This window comes from Nicotiana tomentosiformis, chromosome 12, assembly GCF_000390325.3.
Source record: "Nicotiana tomentosiformis chromosome 12, ASM39032v3, whole genome shotgun sequence".
NCBI classification, from domain to species: Eukaryota; Viridiplantae; Streptophyta; class Magnoliopsida; order Solanales; family Solanaceae; genus Nicotiana; species Nicotiana tomentosiformis.
The window spans coordinates 45,951,415-45,976,658 of record NC_090823.1 but is presented as its reverse complement, the minus strand read 5'-3'; the positions used below and the strand labels follow the sequence as shown (position 1 = coordinate 45,976,658).

Genomic DNA, 25,244 nt, shown 5'->3' with positions numbered 1-25,244 from the left:
ACGCACTTTGTGACAATGTTTGCTAAAAATATACTTCCTCTATCAAAGTTACAATCAATTTTTATATGCTTGTTTCTCTGATACAACAATATATTTGATGCAATATGGAGTGCAACTTGATTATCAATACAAGTTTTAAATGCGTTTGATTAATCTCTCCCATCATTAATTATTTGAGTGGTTGCCTGATCCTTATGAGTTGGCAAGTTTCTATTGTCGTGGCTGGATATTCAGCTTTTGCACTTGAGCTTATAACCACATGCCATTTCTTGTTTTTCCTAGATACCGATTACCTCCAACTAACCCAATCTGCATTAGTATGTCCAAGTATCTTCTTCGTGTTCTCGGTCCTCGTAAAACAACCTTTTCTTAAAGCAGATTTTGAATATTGAAGGATTTGAACCGATATGTCCAATGACTACTATGTTAAGTAGTTAGTCATGTATAGTGTCCCACATCGGGAAGTAGATACCTATTATTATGTAATCACTGTATATAAATAGGCATTGTACAACACTTTAATTAATTAATAAGGTTTTTCTCCTGTGCATTCTCACATGGTATCAGAGCAGCCGTGAGAAATTTATTGCCGTGCATAAATTCCAATTTCCAGCGACTCCGGGAAGAGAAAACAGTCAACCGGAAGCCCTTTTTCCAGCAAAAACCATGTCTGTCCGCAAGAACCATACCATCCGTTAGTGTTGTGCAAAAACCAACACCACCAGGAAGTAGATCAGAGCTCGGCGACCAACCTTCAAAAAAATCTTCGGTAGAAAAGGACCCATGCGCCCTCACACGCCGCCGGAAGAAGTTTTTCAGCGAAGCTCCGACGTTCACGCGCCATCGTGTGAGACTGTTTCCGGTCAGATTTTGGGAAAATTTCTTCAGAACAGTCTCTTCTCCTCGCAAATCCGAGCCTACCCATCCAATTAAAATCAAATTCCGACCACTTTTATATTTTTCTGGCGTTAACAGTGAGTTTTCCGGCGAGAACAGTAATTCCCAGAAAATTTCTGCTTTTTCCGGCGCAATATTATAATGGCATTCGTATCAGAAGCCTTTAACTCACAATCCGTTGGATCCAATGCATTGAATCCAATCTAGATGGTTTATTTACCGGATTATATGGAGTTCCTTTAGTACAAAGCATGTAAACAAACATCTTCAAGGATAGCTTCCGTTGTTCAAACAGATAGTAGCGTGACTTGTGTCTCCCAATCTTAAACCTTTGAGTCTTGGGTCATTGATTGAGGTGCATCTGCTCATATTTCTGGTAACAAATCTCTTTTCACTACTATTTCATGTTCTCAATCTCTCCCAACAGTCACAATGGCCAACGGGTCTCAAACCATGGCAATTGGAATAAGTCAAGCAAGTCCACTTCCTTCCTTACCTTTAGATTCAGTACTTTATGTTCTCGGTAGTCCTTTTAATCTCATAGCCGTTAGTTGCTTAGCCAAATCACTTAAATGCTCTGTTTTATTTCTTGATGACCTTGTTTTTATACAGGAACGCAGTACAGGGTGGATCATTGATACCGGGCGTGAATCATATAGACTTTATTACCTTATCCTTGCAAAATCACATGGACTCACATCTTGTCTTCCTTCAACAACTTGTCCTGTTACTGATTCACCAGATTTATTACATAAACGGTTGGGATATCCTAGTTTGTCAAAACTTCAGAAAATGGTACCTGGTTTATCTCACTTATCTACTCTAGAGTGTGAGTCATGTCAGCTCGGTAAGCATACCCGCTCCCATTTCCCTTGGCGTCTTGATAATCGAGCAGAGTCACCTTTTACATTAGTCCATTCAGATTTTTGGGGTCCTAGTCGGGTCAGTTCTACCTTGAGATTCCGCTACTTTGTCAGTTTCATTGATGATTATTCCAGGTGCACTTGGATATTTTTGATGAAAAACCGATCCGAGTTGTTTTCTATTTTCCAGACCTTCCACACTGAAATTCAAAATCAATTTGGGGTTTCTATCCGCACATTTCGTAGTGATAATGCCCTAGAGTATGTCTTTCCCATTTCAGCAGTTTATGAACTCTCATGGGATTATTCATCAAACATCTTGTCCGTACACATCTCAACAAAATAGGGTAGCTGAAGGAAAGAATAGACATCTTATTGAAATTGCTCGTACCCTGCTCATACAATATCATGTTCCGTTGCGTTTTTGGGGGGATGCAGTTCTTACATCTTGCTATCTTATTAATCGTATACCATCTTCAGCTATCCAGAATCAAGTTCCATTCTCTGTCCTGTTTCTCCACTTACCTTTTTTCTCTCTTCCACCCTTTGTCTTTGAAAGCACGTGTTTTGTTCATAACCTTACTCCAGGAAAAGATAAGTTAGCTTCTCGTGCTCTTAAGTGCGTATTTCTGGGTTACTCGACAACGCAAAAGGGGTATCGATGCTATTCTCCTGACCACCAGCGGTACCTTATGTCCGCTGATGTTACCTTCTTTGAAACCCAATCATACTTCACAGGTCAAAGTAATCACTTATGTTAGTTTACAGATATGTATAGTATAGTCTTGTCCCACATTGGAAAAGGAGTAATATCTCCTTGTAGTGTATAGCTATAAATATGGACCTCTTGTATTGTATTTATCATCCAATATAAATAACATATTTTCTCCCGTGCCTTCTCACATGGTATCAGAGCATTAGTGAGAAAAGATCGTTGTGCGTCATTCCAGCGTTAACGGGGAAGAAAGAACTTAGTCATCGTGCAATTTTTTCCGGTGACCTAAGGCTTGTCTAAGTGAAAGTCACTTTCTGTCGGTGTTGTGCTAAAACCAACACCACCACGAGGTAGATTACCCTCCGACGACCAACCCCTGAAAATTTATCCGGCAGAAAAGCCGCCACGCTCCTCCACGCGCCGGCAACAACTTTTCCGGCGAGGGTTCTGGCCACTTTTCGGCCATTTTTTCGCGAAACTTCTTCAGGACAGTCTGCTCTCCTCAAAATTCCGAGCCTACCCATCTAATTCAAATCAAATTCCGACCATTTTATATTTTCTGGCGTGAACAATGACCTTTCCGACCATTTTTTGAAAACATTTCTTCAGGACAGCTTGCTCGCAAGGGAATTCCGAGTCTATCAATCCTGGTTACGACAAATTCCGACAACTTTGAAATTTTCCGGCGAGCTACAGTGTTTCCAGCATGAACAGTGTTTCCGGCGCAGAACAATGTTCTATTTTCCTGCTGTAAACAGTGTTTTTCAAGCTATTTCTTCAGTTTTCTCACAGGAGTTACTTCTTTCCACTATTTCAAGTTAACCCTACTACTACAAATTGTAGCGACATGGGAACCGATGCTTTGAATAGTCGGATGGTTTCTTTAGCAGATTATATTGAGTTCCTTCAGTACAAAGCATGTAAGCAGACATCTTCTGAGATAGCTTCTGTTGTTCAAACAGGTAATAGCGTGACTTGTTTCTCCCGTTCTTCATCCTCTGAGTCTTGGATCATCGATTCAGGTGCATCAGATCATATTTCTGGTAACAAATCTTTTTTCACTACTATTTCGTATTCTCAATCTCTTCCAAAAGTCACAATGGCCAATGGGTCTCAAACCATGGCAACTGCAATAGATCAAGCAAGCCCACTTCCTTTCTTACCTTTAGATTCAATCCTTTATGTTCCCAATAGTCCTTTTAATCTCATAGCTGTTAGTCGCTTAGCCAAATCACTTAAATGCGTTGTTTTATTTCTTGATGACCAAGTTTTTATACAGGCACGCAGTACGGGGCGGATCATTGGTACCAGGCGTGAATCAAACGGACTTTATTACCTTATCCTTGCTAAATCACATGGACTCATATCTTATCTTCCTTCTACAACTTGTCCTGTTAGCGATTCACCAGATTTATTACATAAACGGTTGGGACATCCCAGTTTGTCAAAACTTCAAAAAATGGTATCTGGTTTATCTCACTTGTCAGCTCTAGAGTGTGAGTCATGTCAACTTGGTAATCATACTCGCTTCCATTAGTAACCTTTTACTTTAGTTCATTCAGATGTTTGGGGTCCTAGTCGGGTCAGTTCCACCTTGGGATTCCGCTACTTTGTCAGTTTCATTGATGATTATTCCAGGTACACTTGGACATTTTTGATAAAAAATCGATCTGAGCTGTTTTCTATTTTCCAGACCTTCCACGCTGAAATTCAAAATTAATTTGGGGTTTCTATTCGCACATTTCGTAGTGATAATGCCCGAGAGTATTTGTCTTCCCCATTTCAGCAGTTTATGAAATCTCATGGGATTATTCATCAAACATCTTGTCCGTACACATCTCAACAAAATGGGGTAGCTGAAAGAAAGAATAGACATCTTATTGAAACTGCTCGTACCCTACTCATACAATCTCATGCTCCGTTGCGTTTTTGGGGGATGCAGTTCTTACATCTTGCTATCTTATTAATCGTATGCCATCTTCAGTTATCCAGAACCAAGTTCCATTCTCTGTCATGTTTCCCCACTTACCTTTGTTCTCTCTTCCACCCCGTATCTTTGGAAGCGCTTGTTTTGTCCATAACCTTACTCCAGGAACAGATAAGTTAGCTCCTCGTGCTCTTAAGTGCGTATTTTTGGGTTTCTCGAGAACACAAAAGGGGTATCGATGCCACTTTCCTAACCTTCAGCGGTACCTTATGTACGTTGATGTTACCTTCTTTGAAACCCAATCATACTTCACAGGTTCAGGTCATCACTTAGATATTTTTGAGGTACTACCAGTTTCATCTTTTGGAGATTCAGTCACTCCAGCTCCACCACCTATAGCTCCAGTTCCACCGCCTACAGCTCCAGTTGTAGCTCCACCACCTATAGCTCCAGTTCCTCCACATAATCCAGTTCAACCTTCTGCAGCTCCACCACTCTTGACTTATCATCGTCGTCCACATCCAGCATCAGGCCCAGGTGATTCACGCCCCGCATCAGATTCTGCACCTACTGCGGACTTGTCTCCTCTTAGTCAACTAATTGCACTCCACAAAGGTGTACGATCTACACTTAATCCTAATCCCCACTATGTCGGTTTAAGTTATCATCGTCTGTCGTCACCTCATTATGCTTTTATATCTTCTTTGCCCACTGTTTCTATCCCTAAGTCTACAGGCGAGGCACTATCTCATCCAGGATGGCGACAGGCTATGACTGACGAGATGTCTGCTTTAAATGCGAGTGGCACTTTGGAGCTTGTTCCTCTTCCTTCAGGTAAGTCTACTGTTGGTTGTCATTGGGTTTATGCAGTCAAAGTTGGCCCGGATGGCCAGGTTGATCGGCTTAAGGCTTGTCTTGTTGCAAAAGGTTACACTCAGATTTTTGGGCTTGATTATAGTGACACTTTCTCTCCCGTGGCTAAAGTAGCATCTGTTCGTCTCTTTTTGTCCATGGTTGCTCTACGTCATTGGCCTCTTTATCAGCTAGACATTAAGAATGCTTTTCTCCACGATGATCTTGAGGAAGAAGTTTATATGGAGCAACCACCTGGTTTTGTTGCTCAGGGGGAGTCTAGTGGTCTTGTATGCCGTTTGCGCAGGTCACTATATGGTTTGAAACAGTCCCCTCAAGCTTGGTTTGGTAAGTTTAGCACAGTTATTCAGGAGTTCGGCATGACTCGTAGTGAAGCTGATCTCTCTGTGTTTTATCGGCATTCTGCTCCTAATCTGTGTATTTATCTAGTGGTTTATGTTGATGATATTGTTATTACTGGCAATGATCAGGATGGTATTACTAATCTGGAGCAGCATCTCTTTCAGCACTTCCAGACTAAAGATCTGGGCAGATTGAAGTGATTGAAGTATTTTCTAGGTATTGAGGTCGCTTAATCTAGCTCAGGTATTGTTATTTCACAGCGGAAGTATGCCTTAGACATTCTCGAGGAGACTGGAATGATGGGTTGCAGACCTATTGACTCTCCTATGTATCCGAATGCTAAGCTTCTGCCTGGACAGGGGGAGCCTCTTAGAGATCCTACGAGATATAGGAGGTTGGTTGGCAAATTGAATTACCTCAAATTAGCTCACAGTGACTAGACCTGACATTTCTTTTCCGGTGAGTATTGTAAGTCAGTTTATGGATTCTCCCTGTGATAGTCATTGGGATGCAGTTGTTCGCATTCTTCGGTATATAAAGTCAGCTCCAGGCAAAGGATTACTATTCGAGGATCGAGGCCACGAGCATATTGTTGGGTACACAGATGCTGATTGGGCAGGATCACCTTTTGATAGACGTTCTAGTGAGTTCGGCATGACTCGTAGTGAAGCTGATTTCTCTGTGTTTTATCGGCATTCTGCTCCTAATCTGTGTATTTATCTGGTGGTTTATGTTGATGATATTGTTATTACTGGCAATGATCAGGATGGTATTACTAATCTGAAGTAGCATCTCTTTCAGCACTTCCAGACTGAAGTATTTTCTAGGTATTGAGGTCGCTCAGTCTAGCTCAGGTATTGTTATTTCCCAGCGGAAGTATGCCTTAGACATTCTTGAGGAGACTGGAATGATGGGCTGCAGACCTGTTGACACTCCTATGGATCCGAATGCTAAGCTTCTGCCTAGACAGGGGAGCCTCTTAGAGATCCTACGAGATATATGAGGTTGGTTGGCAAATTGAATTACCTCACAGTGACTAGACCTGACATTTCTTTTCCGGTGAGTGTTGTAAGTCAGTTTATGGATTCTCCCTGTTGGGATGCAGTTGTCCGCATTCTTCGGTATATAACGTCTGCTCCAGGCAAAGGGTTACTATTCGATGATCGAGGCCACAAGCAGATTGTTGGGTACACAGATGCTGATTGGGCAGGATCACCTTCTGATAGACGTTCTACGTCTGGATATTGTGTTCTAGTAGGAGGCAATTTGGTCTCTTGGAAGAGTAAGAAACAGAATATAGTTGCTCGATCTAGCGCCAAAGCCGAATATCGGGCCATGACTATGGCAACGTGTGAGCTAGTTTGGTTCAAGCAGTTGCTCAAGGAGTTGAAGTTCGGAGAAATCAGCAAGATGAAACTGGTGTGTGATAATCAAGCTGCTCTTTATATTGCGTCAAATCCGGTGTTCCATGAGAGGACTAAACACATTGAGATCGACTGTCACTTTGTCAGAGAAAAGATACTCTCAGGAGATATTGTTACCAAGTTTGTAAAGTCGAATGATCAACTAGCAAATATTTTCACTAAGTCTCTTACTGGTTCTCGTATTAGTTACATCTGTAACAAGCTCGGTTCATATGATTTATATGCACCGGCTTGAGGGAGATTGTTAAGTAGTTAGTCATGTATAGTGTCCCACATCGGGAAGTAGATACCTAATATTATGTAATCAATGTATATAAATAGGCATTGTACAACACTTTAATTAATTAATAAGATTTTTCTCCCGTGCATTCTCACAGGAAAGACAATCATGTCAAATAACTGTGAGATGGGTCAGAACTTTTCAACAGACCTCTTTTATCACCAGGATTACTAAGAGAATCCCGTTGATCATTACTTTTAACATTTAGAGTTATAGGAGTGTTAGCGAGTCCACAAGCGGTCATTCTTGTCTCTTCTGGAATGTCAAGAGCGTACTGACGTAGCTGAATTAGACTAGGCAACCTCCATGCCTAGAACATAGCACAGTCTACCTAGGTCCTTGGTATGGAAGCGTTACCTTGAGCTAATCCGTTATTGTTTTCGAGCATTATGCTCAGGAATACGTTTATTTGCTAATATGATGGCCTTTCTCTATTAATAAGGTAAGCTTTCAAGCCGCCGCCCTTTAAAGGAGCGGGCGCAGTCTCTGAAAGTTTTGCAATATAAGTGGCCCTGCTTCAAAGCCCCAGAAAACCCCCTGCGGATCATGGCCTTACCACTTGGTTTTAAGGAGATATTTCAACTTTGCATCCCCTATTGTTACTAGCCTTGATAACTATGTCATCAACATGAGCTACCAAGTAAATACATAAATAAAAGCAGAGTACCAATAGAACACCGAGTAGGCATTTGGACATATCTATTATTTGTTAATAATGGAAATATTATCTGTAAATTAATGTTTGGTTTACAGTTTTATCCATTATTTCAACCTATAACAACATACCCGGTATAATCCTACAAGTGGAGTTTGGGGAATTATTTCAACCACAACTTGAAAAAGAGAACCTGAAGTTGAAAAACTTGTTTGAGTAATCAAGTAAAATTAAGGTTTCACTCATAAAACTTCAATTTTTTCCCCAGTGAAATTCATATCCAACATTATTTCAACTTTCAAATACTATTTTCTTAATTTTAATTTTAAATGCTCCTTTTTTAACTTTAACCAAACATTTGTCCAAACGAGCCCTCGATCAACTTTGTGTCATGCCAATCATGATTGAGAAGACTACTTTAAACCATATACAAATCAACTTAAGCAACATACAAGACTAGACTTCCTGAGCAAAAAACCATGGTGGTTGCTCCATATGTGTTTTATCCTCAAGATTCTTGTGAATAAATGAAGGCTTGTTATCTAACTAGTAAAGAAGCCAATGATGAAAAACAACCATGACAAAAAGCGTCGTAAGGGAGCAACTTTTACCATGGGATAGAATGTATCAGCATAATTATCCGAACATTTGAGTGGCCTTTGCAACCAGCATGCCTTGAGAAAATCAATTTGACCACCTGGACCAACTTCGACTATATAGACTCATCGACAACCAAGAACATATTTTCCGTAGATTCCGAGGAACAAATGCCCAAGTAGCAATAGAGTATAGAACAGACATTTCCTTAATCATAACTTGTTATTTTGGATCTGAAAGAGCTAGTCCTATAGATTCAGGAACACGAATAAGACAAGGTCGGCGCAAAAGCAAAATATTTTGATGACAAATTATGATAACTCAAACATGTATATATGTAATGAGGATTATGAGCAGAACAGATACGTCTGCAAATAGCCACTTGAAGACTGTTTTGAGAGGCAAGTTTGGAACATGCAAGGGATCTGTTGAACTAGGTGAATCTTATGACTCTGGAGTGGCATACTGGTGGCAACAATAATTCAAAAGCAGTCACGCAGTGGGAGGATATGTAGAGAGGTACTAATAAGAACTCCATTGGTGGTACGGGTAAAACAACAGAGCTTTCAAGATGGTCAGGAAAAGGTGCAAGATAAGATCGAGTTAGGAAAAGGTGACATCAGCTTCCTTAAGGTATCGACAGAGATCAAGTGAGTGACAACAATATTCCTTTTAAACTTGAGTGTAATAAAAAAATACACACTTGAGAGCACGAGGGTCTAGTTTGTCTTGCCCAGCAGTCAGGTCATAACAGAACAAGTTTTACCAATACCCACAAGGAGGAAGAAAATATAGAGGTGGATGTGGGAATAAAACAGACTTGGTCAAAAGCGGTGACACTGTGGGAGGAGATGAAGGAGAGGTACTATCAAGAGCTTTCCTGGTGCTATAAGTAAACAACAGAGGTGTCAAGAAGAAGTTGTAAGATAAGATTGAATTTTGAAAAGGTGTTATTGGCTAACTAAAGGTGTAAACAAAGATTAGGTGATTGGTAACAATATCCCTTCTAAGCTCAAGAATAATTAGAACAAACGCTTGATTGCATGAGGGTCTAGTTTATCTCCTTTAGGTGTTAGGTTATAACGAAACAAGTGCTACCAGAGATACGAGGAGCGAGTCAACATAGAGGTGAATGGGGAAATACAACAAGTAGGGAAATCTGATCCTGGATAGGGGAGGAAGGCATATAATTCATCAAATACTCCCTTCGTTTCAATTTATGTGAACCTATTTCCTTTTTAGTCCGTGCAAAACAAAATGACCCATTTCCTTATTTGGAAATAATTTACCTTTATGCAATGATTTATAGCCACACAAAATATATGTGCCTCATTTTACACCACAAGTTCAAAAGTCTTCTCTTTTTTCTTAAACTCCGTGTCTAGTCAAATGGGTTCACATAAATTGAAACAGAGGGAGTAATAATATTTGTGAGGATCCCCAGGGCTTTGGTCTAGTGGTAAGAGTGCAACTTTCGATGTGTCAGTTAGGCGCACATCACTTGTTCGAATTTTGCCGCACCCAAAAGCCCGATATTTAAGTGGAGAAGAGTAGATGGGCAGGTCCACTATACACAAAGTTTCGAACTGTGCTCCACAGGTTTTCCGGGATTACTCGGTTATAAAAAAAATATGCTGAGAGAGTTGCATCAGTCCTAAATTGTTCGGCACGTGGTTATATAAGTTAGGCCAAATATATATACGACCCCTTAAAGTTGGCTTCAGTTACCATTTTAGCACTTCAACTAAGGTCATTACCTATTGAATACTTAAACTCTAACAAAAATGTACCTATTGAACACAAATGCTGACATGACATAGTATGTGAAAGCACACCCTCTTTTGAGAGCGTGGAAAGGAAAAGCAAAGAAAATAATTTTTTTAATTTTAGATTTTTATCTTCTCTCCTTAATTTTAATTTTTGAGTTTAATTAGGAAATAATTTTTTGCTGTCATCACCTTTAGGACAGCTCCCCCGATAGCCACGGCCTCCGACACCAACTCTATCTCCTTTGGTTTGGAGTTCTAATTTCATTTAGAGTTGGATTCCTTCACTGGATTGATTTTATTCATCGTTTTTGCTACCTAAAAATCTAATTTGAGGAGAAAATTTTGACTTCCATTGGAGCATCGAGCTTGAATTAAAAAAAAAAAAATAGATCTGAAAATTTTGAGTAGAAATCAATTGGTTGTTATAGATTCTAGCTGAAAACATTTGTTAGAATCTGAATCTAAAGTTTGAGTGCATTTTTGAGCTGGTTCGAATTGGATTCTTGGGTCAAATATTTCAGAGCTGCTCGACGAGGAAGATGACCTGGGTTTCCTTAAGTTCGAGTCTGTTTGATCAAATTACTGAATTTTGTTCTAATTGTCATTCAGAGTCTATAGTTACATTTGAGTTCGATTGGAAATGTATAGGCTGAGATCGGATTAACACAAACCTAAGCAAAATTGAAGAACACCAACTCAGTTTATTTTAATTTGTTATTGGTTTGTTCAGATAAATTGTGGTTGCTTCTACTCGTTATTTGGAGAAGATGGGGCAGGAAAAATTTGGCCAGTGAGGAGTTGGGGACGACGGCGGTAAGGACTGCGCAGGGTTGGGGACGATGCAGACAGGAAATTTTTCTTTTCTTTTATTTTTTTTTTCCCTTCAGATTTTAGCTTTTTCTTGTCTTTGTTGACATGTCATTTTATCATTGGTCTTGTTTGCCAAGTAGATAGCAACTGATATTCATGCACCAAAGATGATTTGGGATTATCAAAGTTGTGTTTAGTAGGTGCACTTTTGTTGGAGTTGAAGTATTCAATGGGTAATGACCTTAGTTGAAGTGTCAAAATGGAAATTGAAGCCAACTTTAAGGGGCTGCGTATACCTCAATTGAATGCCTATACTTCCTCTCTACTATCCCATTTTGTCGAGAGTTATAAGGGTAAGATATTTGAATAGTCTCGCAAGAGCTCATAAAATGCTGAAATTTAGAGGATAGATATTTTGGTGCATTATTCCTTTGGAAAATGCAAATGTAAACCCCAAGCTGATTTTGCATTTTAGGACAGGTTTGAAAAAGGGAGAACAACTCGTAACAGTCTTTCATTAAGAAAATCTAAGTACACTTTTGATAATCTTCAATGAAGGTGGCAATATTAGAATCTGACTCGACTAGGATCATTGACATTAAGAGAAAGAAGACTCTACCCGAGCATTAGGATGATGAGGAAACAAAGGATGGGTGTGTTTACCAAGGTGGCTTGATTTACATTTTAAGGCATAGATCGCAGAGCCGGGTCCATCCTTAGAGTCTAAAAACTAACGAGAAATCTGATCCAAAAACTGAGAAAATTAGAGCATGTTGGGACCCTAACAATGAAGACCTTTAGCTAAGTTTTCAGTGATTGAAGAGAGCCGAAAGTATAATATGTAGCATTGGATGAAGAAGTTGACCTCAATGGAGAAAAGCGGCTCGTCAGATGGTCGCTGGAAATTGTCTTTCACATCAGCGTGTAAGCTGGACCCCGTAGAAACATTATGGCAAGCACGTGAAGGCACGTCCGCCTTCCGATAATAACACAGTTTCTGAGGTTGTGCTTGCATGAAGATTTTCAGCCTTGTGATGGTATTGGTTTCTGCACAATGTACATGGCAAAAACTTGGGCAGCCGCACAGTCGCTGGAGAAATGCAAAAAAGTTGTATTTTCTCTTCTTTGTTGTGTAAATGCACATCAAGCAAATCCTCACCAAGGCTCTAATACAATGCGAGAATATAAGCAACACGGTAGAGAATATTGAGAGTGCGCATGAAGATTCATGTCTTGTGCTCATATCCTTTTATACACGTGACTCTATCTATTGGATGTGGAACATCAATACCATATTATTTTTATTTATGCTTAATCATTTTCAGCTATCAACATCAATTTTATGCTTTGGATGGATAATTGTTTGCGATTGGTGGTCAAGTAGGTTGGTTCAGTCAAGCGACAGATTGTTAAAGAATGGACGCCCTACCTGTGCTTTTTAAGGCCCAAATGGTTATTCTTGCTATTTGGTTTAGCAGCCAGTTAATGCTTCTTTTTAAGAATCTAGACAATTTGAAACTGAGTTCAGTCAGTTCTGTGTTGCTAACATAACAAACCAAAAAGCTAATCCCAAATGCTAGTATTAACTCCAAACCTAGTTCCTAACAAGTGTCGTGGCATTGTTTATTTATCTACATGTCACAGAGATGCTATGTTGGAATCTTCTCACCATCTCCACTAAGCTAGTCCAGCTTACCAACTCACAGTTGTCTGTTTGGCTTTTGAGGTTTTGTTGCATCTACATAGAAGTTTGGAAGTTCTCTATTCCTCGCATATGGATTTTTACATGCTTCCCAGCTAGCACTTTAATTCGAAAAAAAAATTAAAAGAAAAAAATAAAATAATAAGAACCCATTGTGACTGCATAGCATCTACTGTCTTACTCTATCCCCATATGGGTATGGAATATTAGATTAGTTTTCCCAAGTTACCCTTGCTTCAACTGGCATTAGGGCGTTCATGTTTCTTTTTATTTGGTTCTTAGCCAAAACCTGATACCAGCCGTGAATGCAAATCCAGTTCTGTTGCTTCCTTTTTTTCGATAACTGGTGCGTATTGTCAAAACTGGAAATGTCGGATACTTGAGCAGCCACTAACTGAGCAAATAGCAACATCTAATGTAGGTTTTGAAGTGTAGGCTACAAGATGAGTTTTTCTACTACATGATGTGTGAGTAAAAATTTTCTGAAGGCTAGCGGAAAACCATTAATATTAGATGGGTAGTTATTTTAGAATATAGAGGCATGCTTGTTCATCTGCTCATTCGTTTCTCCTTATTTCCTGCAGGTTCAAAGTGGCTTGAGGTAATGGAGCTCTGTCCAGACAAAATACTTCCGTGGGCAAGCATTGGGTTGCTTGCTGCTGGCGTTATTTATAGCTTGTACATCCAGGAACCAGGCGGTTGGATTCATTTGAAAAATTTCCATGACAATCCAATTTTGCCATTTGCCTATGGAGTGATGGTAAATGGTTTTGTTGGACCTGTCGGAAAAACTAGAAAGTTTCTATGGCAATTAGGACAATGCAAAGTTTATATAACCCGAGTTTGCATTTGATCTAGGTTTCAAGTTGGATGACACACGAGATTAGAAGAAATTTTAAGAGAGCGCTTGTGATGATGTCGAAAGCAGGGTCCGTGTTGGTTAATGTTGCATAAACCAGTGTAGGAACGTGAATAATTAATTTGGAAATAAAATGTTATTTCTGGCCAAAGTAATATATGTATTTTATCTGTTTGTTGTTTCATCTATATTCTTTGTTATTAGTATTCTCAATTTGGTGCTGAGGATATGCTGCCGAGCACTTATAAGCAAATGAACTGTTTTTGAACGTTATTAGTTGGTTTTATCAGCTTTATGTAGTATCACTTAATTGAGATTAGGAATTTTTATTTCCTAATATTAGGTGATTTTTTCTCATATGCTCAAGTTTTGATGGGCAGAGTTACTCATCTTTGCTGGTGGGAGGTAGCAGGTACCCGGTAGAATAATCAAGGTGTCACTAGGTGGTCCGAGCATTGCCAGTACTAAAAAACAAAAGACAACTTTCTTTGGGACTTGGTTTTTGCTAGTAATTTATTCTAGTAAGTGAGGTCGTGAATGAAAGATCTCGAGAAAATACTGAAACGGCAGAGCAACACTAAAAGAGGTGCCCACTGCTGTCAATGCTATCAATATGTTGGAGAATGAGGAAAACAAAACTATTTTTGTTTTTATTTGTTCAAACGTGAACTGCGGTTTCGCCAAGTTTCGAAGATTTGTTGTTTCTGAAGTTCCACGTTGTATTGTTTATGCATTTTTCGTTCTTGTACTCTTTCTTCGGATGATTAATGTCTTTGCTGAATGCTTGAAGACTTGAAGTAGTGGATCAAAATGCTTATTCAAAAAATAGGGTTATAATGGTTAAATTAGTCAAGATAGTGAGAATTTTTGGACTCTTAATCGGTATGTCTGAAAAAGTTGACCTCTTTTTTCAATAAAACAAAATTTTCTCCCTCCGAACTAGGGGTATACGCAGAATTTTTCGTAAGCGGTGTTATATTTGATGAAGTGGACAAAGACATAAATATATATAGTAACATCAAATTAAAAAAATGTACCTTACTACAACTCTTCTCGACGAGTTTTCATATTTTGGAAGGTATTCATAATAGCCTCATCAGAAATAAGACTAAATACATCCTTGTCACGACTCAATTTTCACTATATCCTTTGGCCTTCGCAATTTCTTCTTTTGTTTGTGTTCATGAACTGTTTGTGAACCAATATGTTATCATGCTATCTCTGTTTGCAGCCCTATTTTCCTTGAGATTAGTTTATGATTCTGAACTTTTTCTAACATTAGAACTTGCCTAATTTTTAACCCGAATTCTGGATTTCTTAAGTATGTTTAGCTTAATGTTTTTTATGTTTCTGGATACCTATGCCTACTACCGCTATGAGCCCATCTCCCTACCTTATTCAAAACTTATGAGGAACCAGCTCATTGCCCTGAATGTGTTCATATGCATTGCTTCCAGTAGGTCATTCATGTGTAACTTGTTAACTTGCTTAATGATCATGTAATTTCTGAATGTCATTGCTACTTGAATCTCTAAAACAAGTATGATCATTCTAATGTGTGCTCTTTAACCTGCTCAATTCTGTGTTTCTAAGTGTTGCTCAAGACTTTCTAGGGTAAACCTCAATGTTTAACCTTTTCCTGCATATGGTCAATTGGCACTAGGCTTGATGATCACCTATCTTGTTAAACTAAGGTTGATATTTTCACCAATCCTAATGTCTGCTTGTCCTGTTAACCTAGAATTAGCATGTTCTTCTACCTACTATGAATTCTTTAGAATCTTGTGCTATAGTTAATGTCCATCATGTTAAGTCTCATGTTCAACTAACTATGTTCACCAAACTATGCTACTAATATGTTGTTATGCTGGGCCTTCATGCTAAAATCCTCATATGAAGATTGTACTCCGCCTTCTTTTTGTCTATGATTCTTCTAAGCTTTCATATGGAATTCTTTGGGTTGGTTCTACTTTGAAACACTTTTCGCAGTAGTTTGCTAGCTTAGGATATCCTACCTTGTCACTATTAATCTTGTTTTTTCTGAAATTACCTGTCCGCATGTGTCTTTGATGCTTTTCAACTTAGCATGGCCATGTTTATTGTTTGGAACTGCAGCTGTTTCAGTCATAAGAACTAAGTGTTCAAGCTACTCTATGAGTAATTTTGTTTGGCATCCATTAGCTTAATTACTTGAATCTTTGGGGCCTAGTATGCTGGGCCTGCCTTTGGTATTGGGGGTTTCACTGCCTGCACCTGGAGTTTGGGCCTGCTGTCCGCATGAAGTTCTGAGTCTATTTGAAGGCCCAGATGTGTTAATGGGTTATTCTATATTTGTATTTGGGCCTGTAATTACTTAAGATGGTCTGTAATAACTTGTAAAACTGAATGATGGGGAAATTAATGAAAAGGGGGATGGGGCTAGGGTATTCTAATTCTTGCATGAATGGGCACAAAACCTGTCCATAGGGTTTAATTGCTTTGTTTGCTATTTGTTTGACGTGATTTATTTCTACACACTAATAGAAATCATACCTATAGGAAGTCAAACACTTCACCTACTTAACCTGGATAATGCCCGCACATTATCAGAAGCATGTTGTAAGAGTTTAAGTGCTTTACTTGTTCACATGTCCACTCCTATGCGCTATTAGATAGCATGCATATAGGAATCAACATCAATGACTATTTGCTCAACTTGTGCAATTGCAGTGTGATTAACATGCCTATAGGGTCATACTAATATATGTCTTTGCTAATACTCATCTAGATACCATGACTATAGAACCTTAATTGATTAACTAATTGGCTGTTTTTGTTGTTCCTATCACACTGTCGCCTAAATAACATGCCTATAGGAATAAGCGTGATAAATCTGTATTCAAATACCAACTATTAGAGAACCTGCCTATAGGATACTGCTACTCGCTTAGAAAGCATGCCAATAGGATCAAAGTTGAGTAATTCTGAGTTTTCCAAGGGCTTCACTTCCCCAAGCACAAACCATTTACAGATCATGTCTCTAGGCTTTTATAACGCTTGTAATCCGTAATTTCGATAATATGGACAACGACACTGCCTATGAATTTTTTCTTAAACCGTGTTGTCACATAGAAGCCATGCCTATAGGTTTTTAAACAACTACAATATATCTCAATTCTAAAACTGCCTACTAAAGAATCTAAATCTGTCCACGTGCTTTTGTTGCTTATGTGCGGAGGCTAACTTGAGCCATTCGTTGTGTTTATCTGTAGTCCTACTTGTTTTGAATGTGCGCCTAGTTTTATCATTTTGAGCACCCTAAGTAAAGTTTAGAACCACCCAAATAGTAAGTCTAAAGCTTCTTGGACCATAGGCATGGGACGAGTAGTGCACACATAGGATACAACCTAGAATTGAATTAGAGCGCTTTAGGCAAGCAACTTTAACATAGTAATTGGGTAGTAGGAGATGATAGTCTGTTCCCGCTGAATAATATGAGTAACCCCTACTCTAAGGGAGTTGCGAAGTATTATTTATGTTGCACAGGGTGATCCTTTAGGCTAAAAAAGTTAGGACCCGCTTCATATGTTTGTTTCTCGCGCCTTTGTTTCTTTAAAATTAGAGCAATTAAGTTGTATCTTGTAACCTCCAAAGACTTGTACTAATCATTTATATATAGTCTAATTCCTTTATATGTGAAATCTGCTTTACACTTGTTTATATCATATTTGAACATTTAAATTCCCCGTCTTCCTTCACTTGCATGATCACATAGGACAACTATAATCCAATTATCCCACATAGCGTTAATTTCGGTCGGGACCCACAGTTCTGGACCTTGAAGAGTGTCTAACACCTTCTCTTCGAGGTTTGTCTCAGACCTTACCCAATCTTTGGTGACGCATACTAGTTCTAATCAGAGTTACTTGCAAATAGGTGCCCTAACGCACCTCAAAATCGTTAGGTGGCAACTCTTCTCTTTTAATACCTCATTTAAAAGAGTTGGCACACGTCGAAACCCGCTTTTGCGAGAAAATGAGACGCGACAGCATGGCGACTCTGCTGGGGATATACTTAGGCTCTTACCATAATGAAGTTTTGCTTATGTGGATTAGCAGTTTGATGACATGTACATCCTTTCCCTATTTCCCTTATTTGCTATGACATATGCATCCCATCCCTATTTCCTTTATCTTGTTTAAGACTATTATATCATGTCTCTCCCATCCCTATCTCCCTATTTGCTTCATTTAATTACGTTTTCGCACATTTTCATGAGTTAAACTGACTTCTTTCTTTTGTCTTTCCTTTTTCTTTTCTCTCTCCTGTTCGTCTTTATCATATTATTTACTGGTTTTACGTACTTTCATCATGCAAATATCTGGCAACGTGTTACTATTTTTGCATAAATCATGCTTTCAACATCATACTCCACTCGTGCTTATTATCAACATAGAGGCACTTGATGAGTGTACGTGCTTTCCTAAAAACACCCTTTTGAATCAGAAAGGCTTATTAGCGGTAGACTAGTCAATCAACGGTGTAGTCGACGGTCCCGTGTCTTTCCCGCTCAAGTAGTCCACTTGAGAGTACCAGTCTAGACCCTTCTAGAAACCACACTCTGATTTGAAATGTACATGCATTATGCTAAACCTAGTATGTATTGGAACGTCATTGACGCATCGATCCTCTTAGATAAACCTTGTCCAATGTCTAAAGGGATTTCCACAATCCTAAAGGATACCATCATATTATGTGCATTTCTTGGTGAAGACGTGCCGACATGTTGACTGTTAATGTGTAAATAGACGAATTTGGAGGGGGAAAGGCCTAACCTTTATTTGTTTTCAGAAAATGAAGCACGAAATCCCCAGGTTTGGTGTGGTCCAGAATATCCCGCCTCTGCTAATTGACTGGTGGAATGAAATTGCACCATGCGACAGAAATCACGTGAGGAGAGTATTGGATAACTTGCCATCTTTGCTGAATATTCGACCCAACAGGGAATTAATTGAGGCAACCACCATGTTCTGGGATGAAAAGAGAGTTGTTTTCCTATTTGGCAATATAGAAATGACTCCTCTTCTAGAAGAAATAGGGGGTTTCGCCAAGTTACCATGGGATAGTCCGGGTCTACCGGTGCCATAAAATTGCACCCCACGCAGTTTTATGAAAATGCTGGGGTTTAAGAATGTCACAACCCCAATTTCCCTATATAAGATGTCGTGATGGCACCTAGTCTCTATGACTAGGTAAGCCTAACAAATAATAATAACTTGGCAGAAATAATTTATCAAAATACTAAAACAAATTGAATACTGATATAACCTTCCGAATCAAAACATAATCTCAACAGTACGCTCCCAAAAACCGGTGGAACTGAGTCATAAGCTCTATAGAATAATTCTAGAATATCTAATACATCACTGTCTGAAAAAAATACAACAAGAAGTAAAATAGGGAAGGTGACTCCGAGGCATGCAGACGTGGGGCAGGTATACCTTGAAGTCTCCCAAGCAACAACTACAAACAACTCTAACGACCGACACGAGCAGACGTATCTGGATCTGCACAAAAATATGTACAGAAGCGTAGTATGAGTACACCACAACGGTACCCAGTAAGTATCAAGACTAACCTCAGTATAATAGTGACAAGGCCAGATCAAGTCACCTACTAGGATATAAATAAACAATATGAAAATGTAATAAGAATATGTAATGGAAGGTGAAGAAACTATTGATATGAAACAAGATGATAACATGAACTAGTACCGAAAATCAATAATGGAAATAGCGGCATAAATATTATAATAAACACAATTATTTATAGAATATAGACTATTATTGTAAATAGTATAGATAAAATAAGAAAATTGTAAATATAATTATTTAAAAAAGAGATAAAATATTATAAAATGCATAAGGGTATAGAATGATAAATTGGGTGATTAAATCAACTTAAAATAATTTAAAGATATAATTAATAAATATTTAAACAAATTAAATGCGGAAAATCAATTTTAAAGCTTTAAAAATTATAGAAAGTTATAGAAAATGCCTATATAACTCTTGTAAATTGGGTAATAATGCAAAATGATATTTTGAAAGTATATGAAATATTTTATAAAATATGAGGGCAAAATTGGGTATCAACAGCTTTCCCTCTTTACCCGAAAATGATGAAAGAGTTGTCGGGTAAAGAAAATGATGACCAATTTTGTCCCAAATGAGTGAGGATAAGGTGTGTTTGAAACAATAGGGTCGAACCCTGGTTCCTGAGTTGCCTACATATCCCTGGTGTTACGAGAATTAGGACATGTTTAGTTCTGGATCCAACAGCGAACGAAACCAATAGAGTTGTTGTAAGAATGGTCGTACGTTTCGAAAAAGGATTTTTTGGAAAGGTTAGTGTCACGAGTAACGGATAATTTTAGGTGGAGCTATGAATATGAATTTGAACGTTACGGATATTCGAGATAAATGTTTGGGCGGTTACGGAACAAAGAGTAATCAATTGCCAATCATCGATTACGTTTGAGATAATCGAAGGATGTGAACATTATGAACGGAAACCAAAGCAAGAATTGCTCCCATTTGTAGAACGGTCACCTCCCGAGTTACCTGCAAAACTTAAAAAATGATGCACGCAAATATATGTAGTTATTACAGAAATTTAAACATGGTGTGAATTCCCTTGGGACCATGAGAGTCGTCTTTCGGACGATGAGGATGATGTCCTTAGACCATGACGTCCTGGGCCATGAAGCGTATGATAAGGGATTCGTAGGCCATGAAATGGTGTCTTCGGGCCATGAGGATGGTGCCTCTGAACTATGACGCCTTTGAATAATGATATGCAGTTTCGAGAGATCCTCCGGCCATGGCATGATGTCTTTAGGCTATGAAGATGATCCCTTCAGACTATGACACCTTCGAAAAATATGGCAATGTTTAAGCCCATGAAATGCACGGATGCATTGATATTGATTGCTTGATAGAAGAACAGGTGATGCTTAATCATATGCGAGAGCGAGACAAGGCAGCGCTTAACCTTGTATGTGATGAGGGCAGTGCTTAGCCCTGTGCAGATGAAGGTAGCGTTTAGCCTTATGCAATAATGGAGGCAGTGCTTAGCCTCATGAAAATATAACGGAGATAGTGCTTAGTCTCATGCAAAGACATGCAGCGTTTAGCCTTATGAAATAATGGAGGCAATGCTTAGCCTCATGCAAATGTAACGGAGACAGTGCTTAGTCTCATGCAAAAAAAGGCTGTGTTTAGCCTTATGTAATAATGGAGGCAGTGCTTAGCCTCATTCAATGTAATGAGGGCAGTGCTTAGCCCTATGGAGAGAAAGGCAGCGCTTAGCCATATGCAATGATGGAGGCAGTTCTTAGCCTCATGCAATGTAATGGAGATAGTTCTTAGTCTCATGCAAAGAAAGGAAGTGTTTAGCCTTATGTAATAATGGAGGCAATGCTTAGCCTCATGCAATGTAATGGAGACAGCGTTTAGTCTCATGCGAAGAAATGAGGGCAATGATTAGCCCTTTGTAGTGATGAGGGCAGTGTTTAGCCCGATGTAAACAAAAAGCAACAATCAAATATGAAGAAGCAAAGTGGTTCTTAGCTTGACACGTATGTTCTCGGGGACTTCTGTCGGTGTGAAGATAGCGGTCTTGCTGCATATATTTGTGGACGTGCTTGCTGTGTCTGTTATTCCTGCATCCAAAGAAAAATCATGAGTTTTGGGGAAGATTGGTTTGTGCCTTTGATTCCTCATTTCGCCTTTGCTCCTTCTCTCGACGCCTTGTTCGAGTCACCTTGGGTAACATCTGGCTACTATAGAAATGAAATTTTCGAAAATATGCATTTGCGATAAACAATATGTGATGATGCATAAAACGAATAATTTTGTCGAATCATGGACTGTCACACGCATTGAGACATTTTGATCTTCTTAACTCGAAATTTTGATGACCCCCTCAAAATTATGTCCCAGTTTAAATGTGTACCCCCGGCGATACACTTCTTGGCGATCCTTGACGTAATGAGATTGAAGAAAACTCGAGATTTGCCATAGTTCCTGACCGTAGAGGAGAATGAAAATTTTATTATGATATGAGCGAACCTACAGGGTTGCCTACGTATCCCCTGTTAAACGGGAATCAGGTCAAGCGTAGTTCATGTTACATCAAAAAAAGTGCAAACATAACCTCAAACATTATATCCCTTAACGGCGTCCGAATTGATAGGTTTTGGCCATATTTCTCCGTCCATCTATGCAAGTATAAGTGCTCCTCCTATCAGTACTCGATGAACCATGTAAGGGCCTTGCCAGTTAGGTGAGAATTTTCCTTTTGCCTCGTCCCGGTGCAGGAAGATCTGCTTCAACACTAATTGCCCCGGTGTGAATTGCCTCGGTCTAACCTTCTTGTTGAAAGCCCTTGACATTCTATTCTGGTAGAGTTGATCGTGACACACTGCCTTTATCCTCTTACCGTCAATGAGAGCCAGTTCCTCATACCGGCTCTGTATCCATTCCGTATCGCGTAGCTCGGCCTCCTGTATGATTCTTAGGGAAGGAATCTCCACCTTGGTGTGTATAACAACTTCAGTACCATGAACCAGTAGATAGGGAGTTGCCCCAGTTAACGTGCGGACTGTGGTGCGGTATCCGAGCAAATCATATGGTAGACTCTCATGCCATTACTTGTAGTTATCCACTATCTTCTTGAATATCTTCTTGATGTTCTTGTTCGAGGCTTCCACTGCTCCATTCATTTGCGGCCTATATGTTGTAGAATTTCGGTGCTTGATTTTGAATGTTTTGCACATGGCTTTCATCAGATCACAGTTGATATTGGCAGCATTAACAGTAATGATTGACTCGGGCACTCCGAATTGACAAACAATACGATCCCGGATAAAGTCTGCTATGATCTTCTTATTCATAGCTTTATAGGAACCGGCTTCGACCCATTTTGTGAAATAATCTATGGCTACCAAGATGAATCTGTGGCCGTTGGAAGCAGTGGGTTCAATCGGACTGATGACGTCCATGCCCCAGGCAGAGAAAGGCCAGGGTGAACTTGTTGCATTGAGTTTGTTGGGTGGCACCCGTATCATATCAGCATGTACCTGGCATTTATGGCACTTCTGTACATATTTGATGCATTTTGTCTCCATAGTTATCCATAAATACCTTTACCTTAATATCTTCTTGGCTAGAATGAACCCATTCATATGAGGTCTGCAGGTTCTGGCATGTATTTCTTCGAGCAACTAGATGCCTCCTTGGCATTGACACATCGCAGCAATCCCAAGTCAGGAGTCCTTCTATACAGAATTCCTCTACTCTGAAAGAAGTGGTTGGCCAATATTCGAAGTGTGCGCTTCTGAGTGTGTGTAGCATTTCCTAGGTATTCTCTTTTCTCTAAATACTCCTTGATATCGTGAAACCATGGATTTTCATTGAACTCTTCTTCAACATGAGCACAATAAGTTTGTTGCTTACGGATCTCTATCGGGATAGGGTCAATAAAATTCTTGTCTAGATGGTGTATCATGGAAGACAAGGTAGCCAGTGCATTTGTGAACTCGTTCTGAATTCTCAAAATATGTTTTAAATCTATATTCGTGAACCTCTTGATTAGACCTTGCACACAGTGCAGGTATGGCAATATTTTAATGTTCTTGGTAGCCCATTCTTTGAGTACTTGATAAACTAGCAGATCTGAATCTCCGATTACCAGCAACTCCTGAATATTCATGTCGATGGACAATCTGAGTCCCAAGATGCAAGCCTCATATTCTGCCATATTATTGGTGCATGGGAACCTGAGCTTGGCGAATACTGGGTAATGTTGACCAATTTCTGATACTAATACGGCTCTGATGCCCACTCATTTGAAGTTTGCGGCTCCGTCGAAAAAATCCTGCAACCATCATATGTTTCGGTAATATCTTCCCCTACAAACGATACTTCCTCGTCGGGAAAATGCACCTTCAATGGTTCGTATTCTCTGTCTACGGGGTTCTCTGTCAGGTGATCAGCCAATGCTTTCCCCTTGACCGCCTTCTGAGTCACATAGAAGATGTCAAACTCACTTAGCAATATCTGCCACTTTGCTAGCTTACCTGTAGGCGTGGGTTCTGATTCCAGCGGATCCATCCTTGATATGAGATATGTGGTGTATGTGCAGAAGTAGAGTCTCAATTTCTGGGCAATCCATGTCAAGGCACAATAGGTGCATTCCAACAAAGAGTACCGGGCTTCGTAAGGTGTGAACTTCTTACTCAGATAGTATATCGTCTACTCCTTTCTCCCGACTTCATCATTGTTACAACCCATGTTTTCGTACGTATGAGTCGTCATAAGTCAATTGATGTAAGCTCAGAAGTGAAATCATATTTGAAAAGTTTGCAAAGTAAGTTAATCATATTACCTCGGAGGTTACAAATATTAAAGATCATTAACAACAAGTACAAAGATGGTTGGAAGTTTCACAAGCTAAAGGAATTGAAAAATAAAACAATGTTTCATCGAAAGTCGACAAGTTGGGAATGTTATAACATGTACCTTTGGGGTGAGACTAGGGTGATTAACATGATAAAGAGATTATGTTATGATTATATTAGTCGTATTACATCCGTGTGTTATGTTTTTAAGTCAAGCGAGTTGTGAAACAAAAGTCGATGAAAGTCATCACAAGTTACATTCATAAGTTTTACTGAAACTTTGGGTCAAATGTAACTGCAATTTTCTCCCAATATACTTAGAGTTATGGTGTGTTCCACCTATCAAATTAAAGCTCTATGAGTCTAGTTTCCAATGCATTAAACCATTTGTCAATACGACATCGGAGTAGAGAGATATGTGCATTTTTGCGATACTGCGCAAGCTGCTAGGTGACAAGTAGGTGTGTCACCTACTTGCTTAAATGAAAGCCCAAAAATGGGCCATTTCGGGTCGTCCAAAGAGGCCTTTTAAGGGCCTATTTTCTTCATATATTATACTTAAAATAGAGCATAATAATCAGACATAAGCTCTGCAAACAAATCCTCCCAAAAATTTCCCACAAACCCTAATTGATTTTCTCTCCCTTTCAAGTTCTAATTGGAGGTAAAACCTAGAGTTTGAAGAACCAAGATAGGAGCTGAGTTATCCAACAAATAAGGTGAGTTTACTGCTCTCTTTCATCCATTTTGTCTGCTGTAAATTCATGGTAAGTCGTTCTATACTTGTAAGAACTCACGGGACGGTGATCGGAAGCCGTGAGTTCGAGTTATTCACTTGTAGCGGACTGTTTTGTGGACTGTTTTGTTGTGCTGTTGGGCAGCATCTTTTACTACTGTTTTGTGAGAGTTTTGGAGGAGGAAGGGTGTGGAGAAACACCACATAAATGCAGGATGTTGGGCTGGTCGTTCATCGTAACAATTTCGGGTTGTTGACACTACTACGGTGGTCGTTTTGTGTATGAAGCGATTGGGGTGTGTTGGGCTGTTTTGTAGTATTGTATGGTATGCATAAGGTTGGAAACTAATGTAT

General features: G+C 39.3%; 2 protein-coding genes across 2 annotated transcripts in view; one reads left to right on the top strand and one right to left on the bottom strand.

The window, feature by feature from the left end:
* The window catches only part of LOC104095832 (uncharacterized), a 61,133-nt gene extending 47,238 nt beyond the window's left edge, over positions 1–13,895 (top strand). Inside the window, exon 19 of the mRNA XM_070192302.1 lies at positions 13,439–13,895. The gene's annotated coding sequence lies outside the window, so the exon portion shown is untranslated. The remainder of the gene's footprint in view (positions 1–13,438) is intronic.
* Positions 13,896–22,935: 9,040 nt separating this feature from the next.
* Positions 22,936–23,514, bottom strand: LOC138902569 (uncharacterized). The gene has a single exon (XM_070190452.1). It carries the CDS (start codon positions 23,512–23,514, stop codon positions 22,936–22,938), a length of 579 nt encoding a protein of 192 aa, XP_070046553.1.
* Between the last annotated feature and the right edge of the window lie 1,730 nt (positions 23,515–25,244).

What these genes read in the sequence shown, in the direction of transcription:
- LOC138902569 (XM_070190452.1), bottom strand. Translation starts at nt 23,514, where the DNA reads ATGGCAGAATATGAGGCTTGCATCTTGGGACTCAGATTGTCCATCGAC.